This window comes from Centruroides sculpturatus, unplaced genomic scaffold (assembly GCF_000671375.1).
Source record: "Centruroides sculpturatus isolate CEXI.00-Female unplaced genomic scaffold, Cexi_2.0 scaffold690, whole genome shotgun sequence".
NCBI classification, from domain to species: Eukaryota; Metazoa; Arthropoda; class Arachnida; order Scorpiones; family Buthidae; genus Centruroides; species Centruroides sculpturatus.
In genome coordinates, this window is record NW_019385045.1 from 101,609 (window position 1) to 125,882 (window position 24,274).

Sequence of the window (24,274 nt, forward strand, 5' to 3'; positions counted from 1 at the left end):
TTAAGGAAGACTCGCTGTCTAGACAAATGTGGAGAACAGCCATAATCGAAGAGCTGATCGCTGGCCGCAATGGTCACATCCGGACATGCCATCTGAGGCTTCCTGATCAGAAGCGCATCACCAACCCATCCAATTGGTCCTCCCACTAGAAGCAGAAAACCAAGGTAGGGAGGATGTGAGGGATATGAAAACTAGGATGCTTCTCGATGGAAAAAGGGGGAAAAAAGTGTGAGGGGAGACCGGTTATAGAGTAGTCCCATTTGTCTCGCCATCGTTCAAGTCTCGCTGTTATTCATGTATCCAATCCCAAACAGAAATAAAGCATCTAAGTTTTACATGTGTTATTGCTCATAGTCATAACAGGCTATTATCTCTTGCTTAGTTTCTACAGTGAATACAGTTCTTGACACTCCACTCTTTTTAAGCCCCAAATACTATTAATTTTTTTAAATAAAAAGTTCAGAAAAGCACTTACAAAAACTCAGAGAACAAAAATCAACTAGTACAAGAAAGGTTATGTATACAACTGTGAAAGTCTCATTCCATAAATCATTCATAGATGTCAGTAAAATATAGTTTTACAAATCTTAAATGCAGTGTTGCTTCTTCTTGTATTTGTTCTGTGAGATGTTCATTATCTAAACAACATGTGTTTGTCATCTGAACATAAAAATCTTTTGCAAAAGTGTTCATTGTTTGATTTGTTTGCACAATCTGAACTGTTTGTTAACCGATCACTCACTGTACAAGTTTTTTAAAAACTTTTTCATAAAAAAAAAGGAGAGAAAGAGGGAATGCTGTAAAGTTTTCTCTACATTTCTTTATCTGAGAATACTTTTGACAACTTCTTTCACAATTTTTTTACAGATAAACTTTATATATTTTACATTATTGTAGTTTATAAGTCAACAAACAGTTAAATGGTCATGGTGTTTAAGACATCAACCTACTGCTGTAGGAAAGATCGGATCAAATCCAGACAAGCAACTCTCCAGAAATTTATGATGTGCAGTCAATCTCAGATATTTCAGACTCTGTTCCTCATCACCTGGCCATCCCATGGTGGACTTTGTCAAACCCATAATGGGTATAGAAAAAAATCACTCTTACCATGCACAGAGTGAAAGAGAGAGAGAGAGGAAAAAAATATATAAGTTAACATGATGTGTACTATAGGATTATATCTATCATCTCCATTATGTCCCAGATAAAAAAAAAAATTAATAGTTTTTAAAGATACTCTTTCAAAATTTAAAATAGTTTTATATTATATTCTTTGTTCAAATTTTCAATAATAATTTATCAACTTACAAATTAATTTTAATTAAAAATCCATTACATTGGTATGAACTAAAAGACAATAAATATCTATAAAATGCTCTCTAAGTAGATTTAATTTCACAACTTCCACAAATCTTTTAAACTATAAAAATATTGATCCAGAAATTATTTTAGTGAAACTAACAATCGTGGAAGTATTGATTATTTAAAATCAATCAACAAAATTGAGCAGAAAAAAAGCCATTAAAATAATTAGTCATAAGATTTTTGAATTAAAAAAAAATAATAATCATCATTAAACAACTAATATTTTACTAATCTTTGATAATTTATTATAATTATTTTATTATATTTTACATTAATTATTATATATTATAATTTAATATATATATAAGATCATTACATATATATTTGAAAGGAAAATAATTTAAAGTATCTGCTAAGTGATTTTTTAAACACAAGTTTTATTACTTTTCAGTGATAATTTTAGCTGGTTGATTGATCTATTAAATATTTCTTCCAGTTAAGTAAAAATTATTGTTAGTATTATATTTAATGATAACCAGACTATAGATATTCAATATTATTCAGTATGCTATTGAATGCTACAGTAAAAGTATTGTTTTGTTATTAATGGAGGTTTGTAAGGAAATTTGTAGTAGTTGCTAGCTAACCTGCATACTGACAAATTAAAATTTTTTCCTGTATAGCACACTCAGTAATATATTCATAGTTCATCTTTGAAATATTTACATAATATATGAAATATATATTACTTAAAATATATATTTTTAAATAAAAATTGAAATTAAAAATATTAATATAATAAGTACCATTTTCTTCATTAATTGATTTTAATATTTATGTAAATACTTACTTATATAATTGTGAGTTATCTTTGAAATCTTCTTGATTATCTTTTGAATTTGATTTAACTCTTTCAAAGACACCAGCTTTCATAAATTTTTGTAATAACTGAACTGTTTGCTGCCTGAAAAATCAAAATTTAATTCATTTTAACTAATTATACACTAAGTATAAAATTAATTTTTTTTTCTTAAGATTTTTAAATTTATACCTGGTAACATCTGGTCCAAAACTATGATTTCTCCTTAAAAAATTATGTAACCAATCAACTGCTTCACTTGCAGAAAAGCAATTTTCAAATGAACGCATGTGCCTGCGATGTTTCCTTAATGGCATACCAGAACGGAAAGCAACTACTACTTCATTCCACTAAAATAATTATTTCATGAAATATTTTTTATTAAAACCATTAAATTCTTACAATTATAATAAGTACTGTACTTAAAAAACCCAGTTAATATGAAATAATAGATTAATTACATAAAAAAATGATGATAATTTGGAAAGATTGTGACATGTTTATTATATTTACTACTAGAAATAAATCACAAAAAATACTTTTTCTTAATTAAATGTGTATTTAAACATATATAAATATTCAAATAATTTTATTTTATATCAATTTTTAGAACATTTGATCTAGAATTTAATCTACAATTAAAAAAATAATACCAATATTTGGTAAGACATTAAGTTTTCAGAAAGGCACAATTTATTTATTATTGATTTTTCAAATATTAAATGATAAGAGCTATAAATATAGAAATTCAAAGTAAAATATTTTTTAAAATTAAATCTTAAAATATGAAAAAGAATTATTTAATACAATTTAAACAAAATTTTATTTGTTTATAAAATAAATGTAATTATATTTTTATATATTTCTGTGCTTAAGCATTTTAAAAAAGTACTATTTAAAACAAAGTTGCTAATAAAAAATTTCTGAGTGATAAATAGAAGAAACACTTAAAAAGAGTAAGATGTGTCTTCTCACTTCAACCTTAACATACCTTAGGAAGATAAAACCTTTTGGTGGAGTTAATCTTGAGGCTCTCATCTGCCTCAACTTTAATTGTATTAGTCCTGAAGTTCTTTTATACAATACTTTTTTTATTGTGTCGTCGTCAAAGGGAAATTTTTTAAACAAGTACTGTATTTGTACATTGAGACAGACAAGAGCCTCAAGACAGTCTTTTGTTGGAGTCAACCTTTGTCCTTTACAAACCTCAGAAACATAAAATTAATAGAAACTTTTTACCTTTTTTTTAGTGTCTCTTTCACTTTTTTAAGTTTAAATATAATATACTAAAAAATTTTGAAATCCTTACAATGTAATAAGAAATTAAATACTCTTAAAGATAATTTAGAAGTATTTTATTAAAGGATTTATAATTGTGTAATAGTTTATTATAGATGACAATTCCAATCCAACTCCAATATCTTTCATATTCATTGTGAATTTCTATCAATTGTAAAATACTCCAACATTAATCAAAATAATAAATGTAAAAAACAGTTTACTTTTTTTTTTACTTAACATTAAATTTTATTTTTAACACTTACTGTACTTTCATTTCAAAAGAAACATTATAATAGTGAAAGTTATGAATTATTAGAATTCTTAATAAAATTTTCTGCAAAATGTATATGTATCTATAAGAATCTATGTAATGGTATTATATGTTGTAATTATTAATTAAAAATTTTAATTTACATTATTATTATTATTATTGTGCTTTTTTAAATCACATTAATTCAAGTTATGATAATCCAGAAACAAAAACTGAGTGAGCAATTTAAGAGATTTCAGAAACCATTTTAAAATTTTCATTAAAAAAAAACGATCTATGAATTTAGTATTGATTACATTCTTAGTTACTTAATGATAACATTAAATCAAAGCTCTGTTAATGTATATTTTAAATTTCTTTTATGTTTTAGTGAAATTTTAATGAGTAAAAAAAACAACTGATTTAATGTGAACATAACTAAAATTTAATCATATTTATTCTTTAAACAAAAATAATATAATTTAAAATTACAACAATATTTTCACACAATCTTGAGACCAAATTTAAACATGACATTGTCATTTTAACATTTAATAAGATATGTAGGAGACTTCATTTTTATGTATTGCTACTGTAATATCGTGAATGACAGAAATCAATTTTACTTCAAATTAATACCTTAATTTTTTTCTAAAATAACATTAACAACAGGAACATCAAAATCATTTCATAAGTAGTTAAGTAACATTTAGTCTATAACAAAATTAACAACTTCAAAATTTGTACTCTAAATATTATGTAAATTATTATACATTCTACTCTAAAAATCAACAACAAATTGTAACAATTTAAAAGTGTACAATTAAACACAATTAAATATTACTTACATATATAACATTGTAATATAATTAATAAAATAAACTTTAAAAAATAAACAAATTTTAAATACATGTGCCTATTAAAAATATTTTGTTCAATATTTTAATATTTTATTATATAAATTAAAAAAATTACAATCATTAAATAGCAAATAAAATTTAGTTAGAAGTTAAGTAAGCACAAATTTATTTTGGCAAAAGAGGAACAATATTACGATTAGGCATCTTGACTATTTCATCTCCCATCTGCTGAAGTTCTTCATCACGGATGGCTTCCCATTTTTCTAAGAATTCAGCTACTTTTGTGTGGCCAAATGTGTGAGATTCATCAAGAGGTGTATGTCCCCATCGATCTTGTGGTTTGTGATTAACACCACATACTTTTAAAAGAAATTCTACACATTCTAAGTGACCTTCGGCAGCAGCTAAATGCAGTGCTGTACGCCCATCGTAATCACTTTGTCCCATGTCCATTCCCGATAAATAATGACGACGCATTGCTGTGACATCTCCGCTAGCAGCACTAAACAAAAGGCCAACAATTTTTAATCCTTTAGTTTCATACTTCTGTCTTCTTGGATCTCGTTTTTGAGTGGTATGTCTTAGATTGTCATAATGATGAAAATTAAACATTCTTACTAAATCTTCACAAAACTGAACTCCTCTTACCGAATTCCCATAATTATCAAGTGGAGGAGACCATAAACAAAGACCTATTACATTAGGTACAACAACCATCGTACATCCCGACACTCCAGATTTAGCAGGTAATCCAACTTTAAAAGCATACTGTCCAGAATAATCATACATCCCACAAGAATGCATTAGTGACAAAACATCACGTACTGCATGACTTTCTATGACTTGCTGTCCTGTTATAGGGCATATTCCTCCATTTGCAAGTGTGCTAGCCATGACACTGACAGTGTCACAATTAACCTCGAGAGAACACATTTGAAAATAAAAGTCCATAATATCCCTAAGATTTGCTTTCTCCGGATAACATTTATTTTCTTTCATATAAAAGCCAATAGCATAATTCCGATCTGCTGCTTCTCTTTCGGAAAGAAAAGTAGCGTTATTAAAACCAAGATATTCACCACCTGCCATAGCTTTGTAATATTGACATATCCAATCAAATTTTTCGGATACTCTCATTTCTGGTTCAACTAAATAAAGCAGCAAAGAACACACGACTATGGCACCAGCATTCACCATTGGATTATGAGGTTTCCGAGCATAATCAAGTACTAATTCATTAAACATTCTACCACTAGGCTCTTGACCAATGTATTGGTGAACTATATCAGATCCTAGTTCATTTAAGGCAATAGCATAATTAATCGGTTTACCCGAAGACTGAATGGTAAAGGGTACACCAGTATCACCAATCGAATATCTCTGCCCATCTACTGTACATAAACTAACACCCCAGTAATCGGGATTAAATTTTGCAAGCTGTGGAATGTATGCAGCAACCTTACCTCCAGTTATAACTTTACATTTCCAATAAAAGTCTTCTACATATTTAACAAAATCTTGAAAATCCGGTATTACAAAATGGTTACGAAATGCTCTACTTATCAAAACGATATTCTCTTTTATAACACTTTTAAAAGTCTCTCTATCAAGATTCAATGATTCGGGCGATCCAACGGTCTGTGTTTCTTTATGAACACATCTTAATTTAGACATCATTTCTTTTAATCTAGGATCATTTTTTTTCAAACCAGTAGACCATAAGGAGGACAAAAACTGTCCAACTGGTACTGTATCATCATTATTTTTAAACATAGTAAATAGGACATCTTCCACATTTGTTTGATCATCTTTATCCACATCTTTTTGTGAAATAAAAGTGCTGCTAACTTTCAGTTCTTTAGCCCGAGCAAATTCCTCAACGGGCATAAAAACGCGATTTGCATGAGAATTTTTATAAATTGAATTTTCATGTAAATTTCTTTTAAGTATTTTACTCCCTGAATTACCAAACAGATAAGGTATTTGAATATGAGACGTTTTCTGTTTCAGACATGCACACAAATGATGTTTTCTATCGGGTTGACCGAGGATAGTTCGTAGAGGACAACGTAGAAAGAACCCTCTCATCGTAATGCCAATACTTCAGACTACAACAATCTTCATTTTCAAAGTTAAATAATGCTTGACGGGATACAAAAGTATTAACAAATGGACGATATATGAATACCTACGGACTTCGACTTCCGAAATGTTAAATGAACGGACTAGCAGCGCAGACGCTGCATCGAATATTCAAGAAATTTCTGTACAAATGCGTGTTGCATCGCACAGATCGATAACAAAATGGCGTACCGCTTTAGTTGACACTTGGCCAAAATACAATGCTGTTTAGAATAGTTGTGTTTACAAACTTCAAATTGCCGTGTTTGCTCTACTTGTACTCTTAATGAAGGATGGAGTAAAGAAATATCATATAAAAAGATACCAAAAAATATATTTTTCCTATTTTCTGAGACTCATTTAACGTTAGTTATCATTTAATATATCGTACAGGTAATTGCATCCAATTCCCCTGATAATAACTATATATACATGGTCTACTTTATAACTCACAATCTAACCAGACTTTAATTAACCATCCATAAAATCAGAAAATGCTATAATGTTTATAACTTCTCCTAATTAAAAGACATAAAATGAATACTTATACAGTATTTACAAAACAGCGTAATTAGTAGAATTAAATGAGTAAAACAACAAATTAAACTCTTAATTAGAGCATATATAGAAAAAAATAGCCATAAAATATATCTCATTACAAAAAGCTGTAAAATTTAAATTGAATAATTAAGATTTTTTTTTGTAATAAATATTTTTTAGTCATGAAATTATTAGTTTTTATAATATCAACATATTAGTTATATTATGAGGAAACAATGAATTAAATTAATTTAATATGTTTTCAGTTAAGTAACTTTGTAAATATATTTTTTTATTTGTAGATAAATTTTGATTCTGTTCACATTTGCTTCCTAGACAGATTGGCTGTAAGCCAAAGAAATTTATATATAAAAGTAATCCTTAACCTGATCCTTTCATCTATATAATGTCTACCAATTTCCTACTAAGAATATTTTTTTCTGTCTTGGTAACAAATGTAATTCTCTTTAGATAAACTCAATGCTTTTTTGTAACAGTTTCATTTATTTATTGTTATTATTTTTCTATTTGTATGAAAATTAAAAGAAAAAAGTTATTTATAAATTTTAAAATTTCTTTACTTGTACATTTATTTTAATTGAATATTTTGATATCTGTTTTGTAATTATAAATATTATTTTATATTTTAATTTTAATTCAATTTGTAAGCAATAATTACTTATATATCAGTGTATGATAACTGAAAAGAATATAATACATTGATAATTATAAATCTAAGATATTCAAAGTAAATTGTATTATTTTTATTATTAGAAAATGTTTTAAAAGCTTTAAGAATAGTTTTATTATCAATAAAAATTAAAATAGGCCTATAATAAATCAAATAAAAAAAAACAATTAATAAGCAATAACAATAGAGTAAACATAACAACTTTATGTTCAAAAAATTCTTATTTATTTATTGTAAAAGAATAAAAAGTAATATTTTACACTTAATTTTATCAAGAGAATTACAGAAATAAGATAAGATTTAGTGCAGTGCTCAAAATATTTTATCAAAGGCATTATACAATAGTTTTAAGATGAAATAATTACATTTATAATTACAAACTGCATAATTTTTAGAATTACATCTAAATTTTTAACTTTATTTAACTTGTATTAAAAATCATTTTATAAGTTGTATATATATATATATTTAAAAAAACAATGATACATGCTTTTTATATAATAAATTACATTTTATCTATATATATATAATAAATGCATCATTAAAATGTTTAAATATTTGAAATTAGTTATAAAAATTATCTTTCAGTTTTTTCCTAAAAGGTCATTTTTAAACATATTTTTATTGTAAATAAAATGTATATTTTTTGTACATACTTTTGTACATAAAAAATGTACATATTTTAAAATTATGATTTTATTTTATAATCACTGATAAGTTGTAAAGTATTTAAAATATAATTATAAGATCAAATTTAAAGAATTAACAGCTAATTTTAGTAATAATATAGCGTGAAAATTCGCACGAAGAAATTTGAAACGTGGGTATTTAAATTTCAAACTTATGAAGGAAACTGACAAAAACTTACCATTCTAGTAGCCCTATAAGGAGCCCCCCTTTTATAATTATCCATTTTCAAGGTATAATTATTAATTTATATCATATAAAAACCTAAACTAACATTTGTATATACATTTTTTATAGTTAACAAATTTAATGCAACTTTTGAATTTGAATTTCCTGCGCTTTGATTTCATTGGTCGAAAAAGGAACGAAATAAAATAAAACTTTATTTGTTTATCCGCAATTAAATTAACAGATAATGATATATTAATAATTCAAACGATCGTAAATAATTACAAAAATGAATAAAACTGATATATTAGAAAAAGTAAAACGTTTTTGTAAAAAAAAATTCAGTTTATTTATCGAAAATATGATTTATTAAATATTTAAAATTATATTATCTGATAAAAGCGGAAATAATTTATATATTTTATAATATTTAATTGTTAAATTGGAAAAAGTTGAATGTCCCCCCTATTTCCGACCGCATTGTTATCAACTCGCCTGAAATTGACTAAATTTCGAAGCAATGTTACCATTGCTACCGATTTATCGGTAGACCTACAGATATTTGGTATTGTCTATCGACCTACCGACATCTCTATACATCGATATTGAGTTTTGCAGCTATTATTACTAGTAAGATAGATTTTCTAGCTGATGGATTTGCTGCTGATGGTGCTAATGTTATGATGGGTGCACATCATTTTGTTCAAACACTTTTAAAATCAGAAATTTTAAATTTGTATGTCATGAAATGTATATGTCATTCTTTTAACCCGTGTGCGTCATATGCATGTGAAAAACTCCCAAGAATTCTTGAGGACCTTATAAGAGACATATTAAGCTACTTCAAACTACGACCTAAAAGAATTGCTACAGAAATTTTAGGATTTTGTGAATTGTAAACTACATAAAATGTTGCATTCTACTCAGACTAGATGGTTGTATGGCTGTATGGCTGTCACTTCACAACTGTGTTGTACAGCATACTTCAGCAATATGATGCTTTAAAGATTTTTTTTTTTTTTTTTTTACAAAAGCCGCACTTGATGACCATGCTATTACAGCAGAAACCATACTAGACTCAGAAATCCACTCAACAAGTTATTTGGAATTTTTAGAGTTCATTTTGCCAGTGTTCAATAATCTTAATCGTCAGATGAAGCAGAAAAGCCACAAATACAGTGTCTTCGTCAGCATACATCAGCTGTTCTGAAAATGATACTCGAATGTTACATGAAGCCATCTTACCTAAAAGCGACTTTCCTGCAGGCTGTTCAGTATCAAGACCCCAGGAACTTTCTGCCATTAGATGACATGTACTGTACTTTGGTGCAAAAAATAACAGCCCATCTTGTCTCTGAGAATCTCGATTGCAAAGGCGTTCAGGAAATGAAAAAGAAGTGCCTAGGTTTTTGATAGATGTGTCATAAATCTTCAAATGAGTATCATTCAATGACAAAATACTAATTGAAATGCAAGCTATCCAACCCAATAACATGGAAATATTATCTCAGAAGCAAACCTATCAGCACTTTTTCCGAATATTATCAAAGACGACCATTTGCAAGCTATTGACACAGAGTGGAGACTACTAGGAAATATTGTGATTAGTGAAAACAATAATATTGAAACTGAAGAATTTTGGAAAAATGTTCTTAAAAAGAAATACCAAGATGTTTCCTGTAATAAGTAACTTTGCCTGATGCATATTAAGCCTTCCTCATTCAAGTGCAGCAGTGAAACGAATATTTTCATCTATAAATTTAATGAAAACCAAGACTAGAAACAAGCTTAGTTGCAAAGCTATTCACGTATTCCGTTATTCAGCATAGCGCTTGCTATCTGCTAGCGGATATGTGAAATATTTAACTTCCTACTGATGTGTTAGAAGGAACATAACAGCTAGCATCCCGCTAATAAAAATGGATCGCGTTTTCACAGCATGTATTATAAATGTTTTGAGTATTTGTTCGGAATCTGTTATAAATCCCAACTCTAGCTTTTTCAAAAAATGACTACGATGAGCCACAAGACTCGTCTTTAATAGCTGCAATCGATTCCAACGAGGAATATCGAAAAGATAGATCCAAAATATCTGGCTATGTTCATGACATCGTGCCTAAATACAGTGATGATATTTTTCAAGCAAGCTTAGGTCAGCTGCACTGAATGATGTCTGGAGTTCTTTATTTAAATAAGTTTTGATATTGGTTGCTGTTCGTAATGAAAATATGAAACATTTACTAGTTTTAAAACAAAATTATATTTGGTAAATAATTAATTACTTTCATTCACAACATATTTAACAAGCAATAGTGATAAATTATAAAGGTACACAAAACAATGTGCTGTGAGTACAAATATGCCGTAGATTGTATTATAAAATATAGTTAATAAAAAAATAATATACAGTCGACCCCCCTATAAGATATAGATACGTTCCAATTTATTAGGAATTTATTTAAACGATTTCTTACAAGTCGTTCCAATCACAGCCCGACACGTGTCAAGTTTACGGACTACGGCTGTTTGAAAGATTTTCTTCCATAAAATTAATCGATTCTACACTAATCCGACTCAACATTTCCAAAATACGTATATTTTTTCGTAGTTTTATAGGAATCGTAATTATAGGGACCGTAATTATAGGGGGGTCGACTGTATATATATATACAGTATATAATTTTTTTATTTTACAAAATCATTATATATATATTTTATGCTGAAAGTTTCGACATGTGGATTATATAACGCTAATTATTATATTATTACTTGATATCTAAAATCAAGATAACTAAGAAATTTGATCTACGTATCTGACATACGAAGACGAAAAGACAATTACGTCTTTTTTTAATTTTTTAAAAATTATTTCCGCCCTGTGGGCACTAAGAAGGACTCATTTAACAAGCCGATTATGGATTCGGCTAGACCTACAATGGAGCGACCGGGTGGTAAGGAATTGGTCCCGACATATCTGAGCGAACCACCCCCCGAAAAATTTCTAGGGATTTTTCGACCCGTCCGTATTCGAACCCAGGTCTCCAGAGCGGTAGGCCCGCTCGGCCATCCAGCCCTAGACAATTACACCTGTTAAAATCTTTCAGATAGGCAAAAGTTGAAAATATGTTTATTTTTAGCTGTTCGTAAACTGTCATAAGTTCTTTCATCCATATTTAAAAAAAATTTTGATGGTTTAGCAGTGGCATAGCGTAGTGGGGCGACAGGGGTGGCCCGCCCCGGGCGGCACTTTTAGGGGGCGGCAAATTTTCATAATAAATAATAATAATATCTTGTAAGAATTTGAACCATTTCATTTCATATTTTTGTCGCACCTACGATTCGGACCGATTGAAATGAGCATGGAATTTTTCATTACTTATTCTGTGACAAAACTAAATTTTAGTCTTTCAAACTGAGATACCTAAATAAGGGTTAGGCGAAATTTTCCTCCTCCTCGGGCACTGACATCCACGCTACGCCACTATGTTCTAGTTGAATTAATTTAATTAAAACCTTCCAACATGACGCCGTTATACCGCGCTCGTTGTCTTAGCAGAAAGCTAGCGCTCCTCAACCTCGCTAATGAAATTTTGTAAGCTTTTTGAGATGGCGCTGCAAGCGAGCTAAAATACAGAAAACGTGGGTTGGCAACACTGTTTTAAAGCAGAAAAGACATCATGGCGGTGATGGAAGGTCCACTTAGCAAGTGGACGAATGTTATGAAGGGTTGGCAATATAGGTGGTTCGTATTGGATGACAATGCCGGTTTACTGTCTTATTATACGGTAAGATCACGTGCCGATAATCATATATATCGTTTTAAACAAGGTTAACGAAACAATCAATAAATAAAAGTAAATCGGGTATATTATACGCATGTTATGCGCAGAATTTACTTTAAAAAACATGTATCAAGTCTTGTAATTCACACACAACAATATAAATAAAAAAAACGTGGCTTAAGAAAACGTGTTTCCTGCCTTTTAAACAGCGTTCAGATTTATCCCATTGTAAACATTCACTATCAGATTTACCTTTAATTAATGAAATAACAAACAAGATAAATCAATAAAATTATGAAATATCTATTAGATACACATAAGATTAATAACAGTAGTTTCAGTTTAATTGTGTGATAGTTGACCTAAAATCATCAAAACTTGTGAGATTAGGTTTTTTTTTTTTAAACTTCCCATTAAAAAAATCAGGAGTAAATAGTTAAATATCAAATTACTGTAAATTACTGTACAGTATTTCAATTTGAGAATAATATTTTTAAATTATTTTCTTTTGGAATTTTGTAAACAAGTGTCTTAATCAGTTATTAAATTTGTTCTAACATTCATTCTAATATGTTAAAAGTTTACATAATTATTAATTATAATTAAAGCTTTAAGATTATTTAAGTTGTATTAAATTATGTGAGAAGTAGATGTATAATTTATAAAAATATTTTTAAAAATATAGTAATGCTTCTTTCAATAGTAAGATAAAGCATGTTTGTTTTTCAGTGTTAAAATTTGAATAAAATCTGAGGATCTTTAAGTATTCTGATGTTTCTGTTATATCTGTGATGTTTTTAGAAATATTTTTAAAGAAAAGATTGAATAGAATAGAAATAGTTAAATTGTAATAAAGAAAATATGCAAAAATGTTGATTTGTTAAGATTTTAATAGATTTCAATAGTGAAAAAAACATGAGTGTAGGAACATTATGTGTATTTACAGCTTTGGTTGTTTCTCGAATGTAATTTTAACAAATGCTTATATAGCTAATCAGTTTTTTTGAGTTTATTAAAATAAGAAAACTGTTAAAAATATGTTTTATTAGTTATTTGCTCAACTGTTATAATATAAACAAACATCATCACTAAACCTGATATAATATAAAGCTACACACCAACCAATGCCAAATATTAAAATACTTGGCATTGGTTGGTATAAATTTAATAATTAAAATTATAATTATTAAATTTATCAAGAGACAGATCCAAACTCTAGTGCCAAATTCTAACGCTTAACTCTAGTGCCAAATTGTCTTATAAATTATTAATGTTATAGTCATTTCTAGCCTGATAATATTTGGCATTGGTTGGTGTGTAGCTTTTGTTCTAATAATTTTCTTGAAATAGATCTTAGCCTATATAGTATGTAATGAGAAGAGTTTGATATAGTACTAGTGTAGGAAAAATAGTAAATTTTACAGGCAAAGCTAGACCAGATGCTTATGGAGAGATAGTGCAATTGTATAGCTAAGATTGAACCAAAGTTTAGAAAAAATCTGGTTAATTTATACATCATACTGTAAATTATAGGAATATTTATGTACAAAAAGTGATAATGATGTAGTAAGCTTAAAAGTGCATTATCTATATTATTTACATGTATTACTTCGATTTCTAGTTTGATATAATCAGTGGTGATATTCGAAATAATTAACAAAGGATTTGCTAACAGAAAATTTTTCCTTAACAGTTTTTTTTCGCTCAAATGGTGCATTAGCAACATTAGCACAAAAACTGACCTTAAGATACCCAAATAAATAAAAAAAGATGCATTTGCAAAATTAAGTCAGTTAAAATTTAACATTGTTTATGCCAGAACTATATTATTTTTGATAAATAATAAAAAAGAGTGTTCAAAATGGTTTATTTTGTACATATTTTAATATTTTTCATTCAAAATATTTTATAAACTTAAAAATTGGCTTTTTTTAATCAGAAAAAGTCATAGGGAAAGCAGTTAAACAAGAAAAAACGTTTTTAAATCATTTATTTTGTTGTTAGGTATTATTATAATAATAGACAGATATCATCGTCTCTCAAAATACAATATCTTTTTTATTTTGTTGTCGATAGCCTGACACATGTTCTGCAGCCATCTTGTATTTTCTCGCGTGTGTGAGATTGTGGGATCTCTCTTATGACTGGATCTAGTTTCAAGAACTCTCTTGAGTCAATCATGATTGAACCTCATTTCAGTCAAGATTGAAACGGTTGAGGGAGGTCGCGCCAAGGCGAAAGGGGTATAAGGCTCTAGTTTAGTAGTGTTACAGAGTATAATATGTATATTTTAATATATTTTTTAAAAGAAACAAAACCACTGAGAAATGTTACGTGTGTTTAACAAGGTTCGGAAAACTTTGAAAATGTTAACAATGGGTTCAGCCGAACCTGTGCGAACCCACTGAATATCACCACTGGATATAATATTTAGTGGCTTTCTAATAAATTCTTCTGAAGAACCGACAATAAAGTCTTATTGACAAAAGTATTATTGCCGCATCTTTATGCTATTTGTTTATATTGTTAAGCTTATATTGTAAGATATTTTTATTATATCTTACAATATAAGCTTAACAGTATAAACAGTTAGTACATCAAACTGTGCATTACAATAAACAAAGAATTTGAGAGATGATTCTGTTGTACAATCTTCTAAATTCAAAAAAAAGATATGAAATTTTGGAATTTTTTGATTTAATGGAATTTTACAAAAGATTAGACCTGTTTCATTCTACTAAAGAAAGTGAAAATTGTTCTACTAAAAAGTTGAAGATTCAAATCAGCAGAAGTACTGTACAAAATGCTGCAAGACTGTTTAGTAAATGTTAATTAAAATTACATAGCATGTTTCCAAGGACACGCTATGTAATTTTCCATCATCTATGTAGATGAAATAAAGTAGAAAAGTACTAATATGGAAAAGAATTTGGTCTTTAGATTTCTCATAATTATTTCAGTCAAACATGATGAAACTGGAAAATCTACATGCTTATGCTTTTACTTTAAATAAAAGTTAGTAGAATATAGAACATTTAATTAGATTAAAAGCACCTGTTAAGGGAAATATTTGATATAAACGTTTGTCTTTCAAGTGAGTTGTTCTTTTGTTGTGTTTTTGGTTATTGAATTAGAAGAAGATTTATAAATATTTGATATATTGGGAAATTTTGTCAAGAAGTATAGATTTATACTTCTATACATATAAATCATAGAAGTACAGATTTATATGTTTATTAAGTTTAAAACACATAGGTCTTTCAAACTTAAAATTAAAGGAAGTAACATAATCACATTGATTTTAAAAAAATGATACAAATTAGAAGAAATATTTCATTTTCCTGCATTTTGTTTCTAAATTATTAATGCTAAAACTATGGCTAAATCGGCTAGATCTACTCACTGCATAATTTATTTTGGCTCATAAAGATATTTGAAGTATTAGTTGAAAGTGATCAAAAATTTTATTGGGCTGCAATTTGAAAAAATTGCAGACCTATAAATTCCCACTATCATCTGTCCAGCAGTTTGTCTGTGTTTTCTTAATCTTGAGAATGGAGTTAAACAGATGAAATCCAAGACAAGACGTGGAAACCTTAGGGGTAGGAGGACTCCTCTATACAGGGTGCATAGAAAAGTCCCTTTAACTGGAAAATTCTTGCAAACGGAGAGAGCTACAGCTATGCAAGTGAGGTAATGGTATAGTAAAGTGACTACACCCGACCTAATGCAAATGACAGCAGTGCACCTAGTAGCGAAATTGGGAAGATAGGCAGTGCAAATTGAAAATGAAAACAGATAGAGCAAACTTTCCAATTAGAAAGTTTTAGAACATCAATTAATTAGTATGAAACAACATGTGGTTCATACAGATAAGATAAATTGTTGCCTGGATACCCAAAATGTCCAAAAGCAATGCACGCCATTTTGTGTAAATGTTTGAAAGGAATAGCCATAGGTATGAAGAAATACGCACAATTCATTGCATAAAATACATATGTCAATACAGTTTGATAACATCACACAAAAAACAACGGAAAGGCAAACTGTCACACAGTGATAACAAGTTAATGTCGAGTATGTTCGAAAAGTTTGCCATTGCTCATGATATATGCCATTGTTATATGATTTTTGCAACATCACAAGAAGTCAAGGTTGCATTCCTTTGAATGCTTACACCAAAATTTTTTTCTATAGTTTTTTGAGTCTTCACCAACTCCACTAATTTGATCTTCGAAAATTGTGTTGATTTGTTTTTATATTGCAAATATTTTGTTTTCAAGTGCTGCTTGAGATTAATAGGCTGTACAGATTCATTAGCCAGATTATCATAAAATACACATGACTTTGGTTACGAAAGAGATGTTTGTTTGGCATCAATAAATTTGTATTGAAATAATTGTACTTACGAACTTTAGATATTTCTATGTACTTGAGATATAACAGAAGTAGACATATTGACCATAGGAGAAGTATTTCACTCAGAATAATACCTTTTTACTAGAGTTAGAAGATTTTGAATTGGAATTCCATAGGTCTGCTAAGTTTGTTGAGTGTTGACAGGCTTAAATATTCATCACTAGAGTTTTGAGAGAATTCAAGATGGTTCATGAAAACAACAGAATTGAACTAACAAGTTACAGTTTGTACTTTCTTTGACAGATGGCTGATGTAATGACACTCTTCTGTCATTGAATTATTGGAGAGCTTATAGAAACAAATAATGCAAAACTGAGTGCATTATAAAAAGTTTTGATTTTTATGTGATGCCATAGATCCCTTAAATTAGGTCCTGGTACACCAAATGAGAAAAATTGGTGTGTAGTATGGTTATTTTTAGAAAATAATAATTGTAATTTAAGTAAAATAAAGTAAAAAGAATATTTTGCTGGTTGGAAAAAATATTAAAATATAATAATGTTGTAAACGAAACAAATTAATAAATTATTTATATATATATAATTTATTAATTTGTTTGGTTACAGGTTATATATATACATACATATACAGTATATACATTATGCACACCACCAAAAAATTATGAAAATTATTATTTAAAAATAACTGTTCTTGCCTTTTCAGTTAAGTATCTACTTGAAAACATCTAAATGTACAGTACATAGTTAAGATATTCATTTTTAACAATAGTTCTTTATCTTATTATTTATTTAGTTAATAATTTAATAAATCTATAAAACACTTGTAATTATTGATTTAACTTTTGAATTACTAAATTTATTTAATTTACATAAATTATTTTTAATTACTTTTTATAAAAATTTAGTGAATGTATAAATAGAAAACTAAATTGATGATTTACAAATAAATTATAATATGTTTTTTGTTAACTGCTAAACTAGTTACATAGTACTGAAAATTATTTTAATAATATGAACTTCTGTTGTTTCATATGTCAAGATCCTTTTAATTTTTATTCTCTTATCATCAAATAAGTATTTAAAACAATTTTAGACTTTTGGTTTTACTCTGAAATAAATTTTTTTTATTCTGCTTAATAAAATTATACAATAAAATACTATAATAATAGTTTCAAATATAATGAATGTAACATGATTATGATGGAGTGAGTCTGATTAAAATCAAGTTTGTTTGATAAAGTACAGTCAGATTATATCATATCTTTTTTTTTCCAGTTTTATATTTATAAACTATATTGAAAATTAAGTCTTTAATAATAATAAAAATTAGCAGCCTACTTAGAGATGATTTATTTTTTAAAAATGTTTTAAAGAATTTTAAATTACTTAGTTTTTTAAGCTTTTACACCAGACAAAAACAATTGAAATTTACTCTTTTTATGCATTATTTTAAATTTCAAATTTTTGTTTTTATTTTCATTTATTTTTATGATGTTTCATTTAGAATATGTTGTTTGAACTAAGGATGATGATTTAAAATTGACAAAAATGCTTTTTTCAAACTTAATTTCATCTTTAGCAAACTTAGTTTTGTTCAGTTATTTATTTTAAAAATATTTTTAATCTATTATTTTGATTTTATGTTTCCTTTTTTTCATTGAATCATTAGCAATAAATACTTTCATACATTACACTTTAATTATATTTTTACTTAAAATTACTTAGATTTATTTAGATATTTTATTTCAATGTTATCTTAAATCAATCAATCACTAATTTTAAGTATCATCTTATATTTAAAATGTTTCTTTATTGAGTTACACATATCAGCAATGACAAAATATATACAAAATAATAATATAGTGTGATTGTAATTTATATTGTCTTTGAGACTTTGAAATATGATCTTTTGATACAAATTTTAGTAATAAATAAATAACTTTATTACACGCTTAAAAATTAAAATAACATGTTCATTGTGACTATTACTGCATTTTTTAAATTTTACCTTCCAAGTTTTATTGTATTTCTGAGATAATTGGTCTTAATTTGCATAAATCATTATTTACATGCAAGCTTTTTAGAATTGCAATTACATTGTAAACGTAATGTATTTTAATTTTATGCACTTTGTAAATTTATTATATAAAGTAAATGCACTGGGATAATTATGCATAAAAACTAACTTTTTTTGCTTCAGTATGATGATGGTTGTTGGTCTGAACTTACTTGGCAACAAATACCGTACAAGACGAGTTTTATTGAACTTTCAAGAATAAATACAAGAAGTGACATAATACACAAAAATGCTAAAATAAAGTGCAAATGTTAATAAGAATTATCATTGAACTAGAGGTTTATTAGTTATAATTCTATTATAATATGTAGAAAACATTTTAGTATTGTAATTTGTTAAGGGTTAATTGAGATTAAATATTCAAAATTCTTTGTTTTTTCTTTTGTATTTGAGTGAAGATAAGATTATCTATATGTTATAGTATGCATAGAATAGTATTTAGATATATAAGGTAATTGGGATTATTTATAATTTGTCTTCTGCAGTTGATTCTTGATTTTAGATATGTCTGTATGAAGTATGTTATTTTGCTAATTTCATTTAATTAAGAAAATTTGTGTTAAGAAATAGTTTGTTCTCTTCGTCAGTTGTATAGGAATAGTCGTGTCCTTGAAATATGCTAATTGTGCTCCTAGTCAATATAATATCTGGATTATTATGATAATTGTTCTTTCTTATTTTAGCTTTCATGTTTTATTCTCTAAATTTCTATTTTGGAATATGCTATTTTGTATAAATTAGAAGTTGGTTAACAAATGTAATTTTAAATTGTTTTTTAAAAGTTTATTAAGGCTTTCTGATACTACAGTATATAGAATGGAAATTCAAGAAATTGGTCATTTTTTTTAAATGGTTTATGAATAATTTTAATACTTGATGCTATAGTTTAAAGAACTTTTCAAAACCTTATAAAAATTTTATTAGGATTATTATAGTATTATTTTAAAAACTCAGAAAAAGATTATGAAAGAAAGTGCAATAAACATAGCTGAAATATTTGAAAATTAGTGATGTATAACCGTATTCATTCCAGGTGATAATTCAAGTGAAAAATATATTTTCAAAGGGTTCTATAATACAATATCTTAAAATAATTACGATAATGATTATCAACATATAAAAAAATTTTCTTCCATAAAATTAATTGATTCTAGACTAATTTGACTCAACATTTCCAAAACATGTATAATTTTTTGGTAATAATCCATATAAACTATGCTATAAACAAAAAATTGTAGGATTACTTACCGAGTGTGCACCGTTTGACGACGCCATTGCTTAAGCTTGTTTTGTTTTGTTGTGGAGTGGCGCATCGAATGGTGGGCGCGTGTTTCCTGATAAGTTATTTTTCTGTGAAAAGTTTGCTGAACTTTGGAGACATCATTAATATAAATATAATTTTTATGGCTGTTAAATAATAAATGGTTTTTAGTAGGTCTGCTGCTCATTTAAACTCAATGGTTTGTGCAATATTCGCTATTGGATTCAAGCAATCTTGTCATGACACGAGTCGGAGATCATGTTTTACTGTGTTATATGAGTCTCTTTTAGCGTGTTTATATGAATACAATTGCAATTTTTAGCTGTTTTATATGAATCTGTATTATATGAACCCGTTTTATAGGGGTCTACTGTAGTTTAAAAAAAAAAGTTGGTTTCTTAAATTAAAAATGCAATTATTTAAAATGCTTTAAAAAATGATCTTTAGAATGTTTTGTAATTTATCATTTTCACGTTGCATAAAAAGAAATTTTATTAAAAATTATGAGAGGATGACATATGAATTTATTCTGCAATGTAATTGTTGTTTATTTCTAGAATACTATATTTAGCTTAAAATGAATTGATTTAAGATTTGATATTAAAGTTGAGTATGAGAAAATATTTACTTTTAACGGCAGTGAAAATATCAATTAAATATTTATCAAATATAAATATTAAATGTTTGTGCTAAAAATATTGATATTTCTCCTGCAAGCAAATGATCACTTATTTAAAAGAATCACACAATTTATGATAACTTATCATTTTAAATTGCATGCAATATTACTTTTATTAAATGTTTTATTAGGATTCTGTAAATGAAAATAATGTTAATACTGTATTTGAGTTGTGGGTTCAAGTCTTGATCTGGGCCTATTCTTGCAGAAATTCTAAATTATATTAATGTTTACAGCTAGACTAAAAAAAATTGCATTTTATTGATTTGTGAAGATGTACATCTAAATGAAAAATATGTTTATTGAATAACTGATAATGACAAATTTTCATTTTAAATTAAAAAATAATTCATTATTATTCAAGTGGTTACAAAATAAATTGTTTTATTACTCTCTAAATTGCTATTATATTCTAACATTTATAATTTATTCTAACATTTAACTGCATTATCACAGCTTGTAAATTATTTTGAATACTCTTTGATAAGCAATTTGAAGTTATTTACCATTGAATTCTATGGTGAAAGTTTGAACAATTTATACTTATTGTTTGAGATATCCATTTATACCACTGAAACAAATGCTGTTTATATGACATTGTAGTGTAATATATCAGATAACAAGACTATCACTTTCTTATCTGTTTTTATTTTAAACAGATTTTATCAGGTGTTTAAACCATTACAGAATGTATTGATTAATAATTTCTTCATGAATTGTATCTTTAATCTTGTGGCAACCATCTACTTTTTTCTGTATGTCCTGATTACAAGGATATAATGAAAAGGTAAATACAGCATCTAGATTGGCAGCATTTTTATTCACTTTATTCTTGATGTGATATGCTGATCAATGAGAATAACAAACTTTCAGTTTAGAACATGGAGCAATAATAAAGAACATTAACTTTTTCAGATGATGCTAGTTCTTTTATTTGCTCTATTGAAAGGTTTGCAACATTGTGGAATTGATATATTTTATCCAATCTTTAAAAAAGATACTGAATTAACACATTCTTCTCTTTTTATGAACATATATCAAAATACAGTAGAGCGTCGTTTATCCGAAAGAATTCCAGTCAGCAAATTTAAATTTTTGCCAGTGCTGTGACGCTGCAATCTTCGGCTATGTCTTGGGCTACTCAAATATGTTACATTTTTTATACTAAATTAACTACTGAAGTATAATTTTTTATTGTTTTTATATTTTTCAATATATTTATTTTGTACAAAATAAAGAAATCATTTTTAACGATACAATAGCCACGATTATTATTTTAAGAAGTATACGTTAGGCTTAACATTGACGAAAATTCAATGCAAAGCGATACGCAACGGAGAAAAATTTCAGGATGGGATAGGTTAATATTTTTTCGTATATAATCAGTTATCCGAGCAACCCCAGTCCCCAATTGATTCGGATAAACGATGCTCTACTGTACTACATTTATATCCTATTCATTGTTTGATACTTATTAATCTGCTTTAAATTCCATATACAAGTCTATTAATTGCATTGTTTTATATCTAAATTGTTTTCCAATATTGTCTATTCTTAATATAATCATGTTGTTTTATTGTAAATAACAATGCATTTTGCCTAGTGAAATGGAATTTTAACCATTTGCACATTAAAATGTTATATTTCTTGAAAGATAAAAGTTAAAATATTTTTTTGCATTTCAATAAATTACTAAATTATATATAAACCACAATAGAATTATTATGATGTATAACAATTAGATTTATTGCAATATTGATTCCAAATATTTTAATTAATTCTAATGTATGCAGTTTATATACAATCACTTAAAAGATTCTAGATGATTTACCTGAAAGATGAATGTTATCAAATTATATGTAAACATAATTTATTTAAACATAATTAATGGATTTTTAATTAAAATTGATTTGTAAGTTGATAAGTTATTGAAAATTTGAACTCAAATAAATTAATTAAAATATTATTAATATTTAAGACTGGTTGAAAAAAAAAATGCATAGTTAATAAATTGATATGTAATACTTTTATAACATTTATTTGCATCACATTATTTATTAAACAAACAAGAAACGATGGTATATTGATTAAACTATTAGAATAAATAACATAATTTATTATTCTATTGTATTCAAATACAGTAGAGCGTCGATTATCCAAATCAATTGGGGACTGGGGTTGTTCAGAAAAATCGATATTTCGGATAACTGATTATGTACGAAGAAATATATTAACCTATCCCATGTTGAAATTTTTCTGTTGCGTGTTGCTTCGTGTTGAATTTTTGTCAATGTTAAGCCTAACGAAGACTATTGTATCGTTAAAAATTATCTTTTTATTTTGTACAAACAAAATAAATATATTGAAAAATATAAAAACAGTAAAAAATTATACTTCAGTAGTTTATTTAGTATCAAAAATGTAAAATATTTGAGTAGCCCAAGACATAGCCAAAGATTGAAGCATCACAGCACTGGTGAAAATTTAAATTTGCTGACTGGAATTCTTTCGGATAATTGACTTTCGGATAATCGACGTTCTACTGTATATCATTTATTTCAAACATTGTATTAAAATAATCACTAACAAAAAAATAATAAATATCTTAAAACTTAAACATTAATTTATTTTAAAATATTTTTTATATTTGTTTGAAATTTTAAATAAAATTTTGAAATGAGAAGGCTTCGATACACTTTTTGTAATTTTGACTCTGTTTTGTTTTTCAGATTTTAAAACAGATTGATTTATTGATAATAAATCTTTCATCATACTAAACAAATGTATGATTTTTATTGTGTATATATTTAAAGAACAAATACAAACTTTCATTGTTGTAATGTTAAAATTAACAGAAAAGTTATTGAAATATGAAATTATTAAACTTTAAATCAAAAATTGTGTTTAGAAGAAAATATATGGTGTAATAAATACAAAGAAGTATTGAAAACATAAATTTATACATAGGAAATAAAATGAAAGATTTATTGAAGTCAGAATTTATTTAATTACTTTCAAAATTATTCAAAAGTGTTTTTGGAAAGATCATATCTCTTTTGTCAGCTACAAACTTTAAAATTTACAGTCTCTGTTGGCACACTGATGATTAAAGTTTATCCTCAATGAAAACATTTGTATAATTTTGAAATGATTAAATGAATTTTGAGTTCAAAAGAGTATACTTAATAGGAATATATATAATATTTTATATATAAATAATTAATCAAAAATTTGTTAGTAAAGGAATAAAAGCAAAGCAAAAAAGATTTAATGTTTTAAGAATCTTAAGAATAAAGAATTATTATTGAGTTATTTATGAATATTTACATTA

The 24,274-nt window shown here is 26.8% G+C and overlaps 3 protein-coding genes across 5 annotated transcripts in view; 1 reads left to right on the forward strand and 2 right to left on the reverse strand.

Annotated features, from left to right (window-relative positions):
* LOC111633848 (DEP domain-containing protein 1B-like) overlaps positions 1 to 8,926 on the reverse strand; it is a 50,704-nt gene extending 41,778 nt beyond the window's left edge. For all 3 annotated transcript variants that reach the window (XM_023378484.1, XM_023378483.1, XM_023378482.1), the window contains exons 1-3: positions 8,779 to 8,926; positions 2,360 to 2,517; positions 2,159 to 2,272 (exon numbers count right to left, since the gene is read on the reverse strand). In XM_023378484.1, the coding sequence (XP_023234252.1) occupies positions 2,159 to 2,272; positions 2,360 to 2,517; positions 8,779 to 8,823 (317 nt within the window). In that variant the 5' untranslated portion in view covers positions 8,824 to 8,926. The remainder of the gene's footprint in view (positions 1 to 2,158; positions 2,273 to 2,359; positions 2,518 to 8,778) is intronic.
* Positions 4,617 to 7,163, reverse strand: LOC111633849 (glutaminase liver isoform, mitochondrial-like). Its single transcript, XM_023378485.1, has one exon. The coding sequence runs from the start codon at positions 6,644 to 6,646 to the stop codon at positions 4,724 to 4,726; it is 1,923 nt and encodes a 640-aa protein (XP_023234253.1). The 5' UTR covers positions 6,647 to 7,163; the 3' UTR covers positions 4,617 to 4,723.
* A 3,484-nt stretch (positions 8,927 to 12,410) lies between the features above and the next one.
* Positions 12,411 to 24,274, forward strand: part of LOC111633850 (oxysterol-binding protein-related protein 9-like) — an 88,102-nt gene continuing 76,238 nt past the window's right edge. Inside the window, exon 1 of the mRNA XM_023378486.1 lies at positions 12,411 to 12,550. Coding sequence (XP_023234254.1) covers positions 12,443 to 12,550 — 108 coding nt within the window. The 5' untranslated portion in view covers positions 12,411 to 12,442. The remainder of the gene's footprint in view (positions 12,551 to 24,274) is intronic.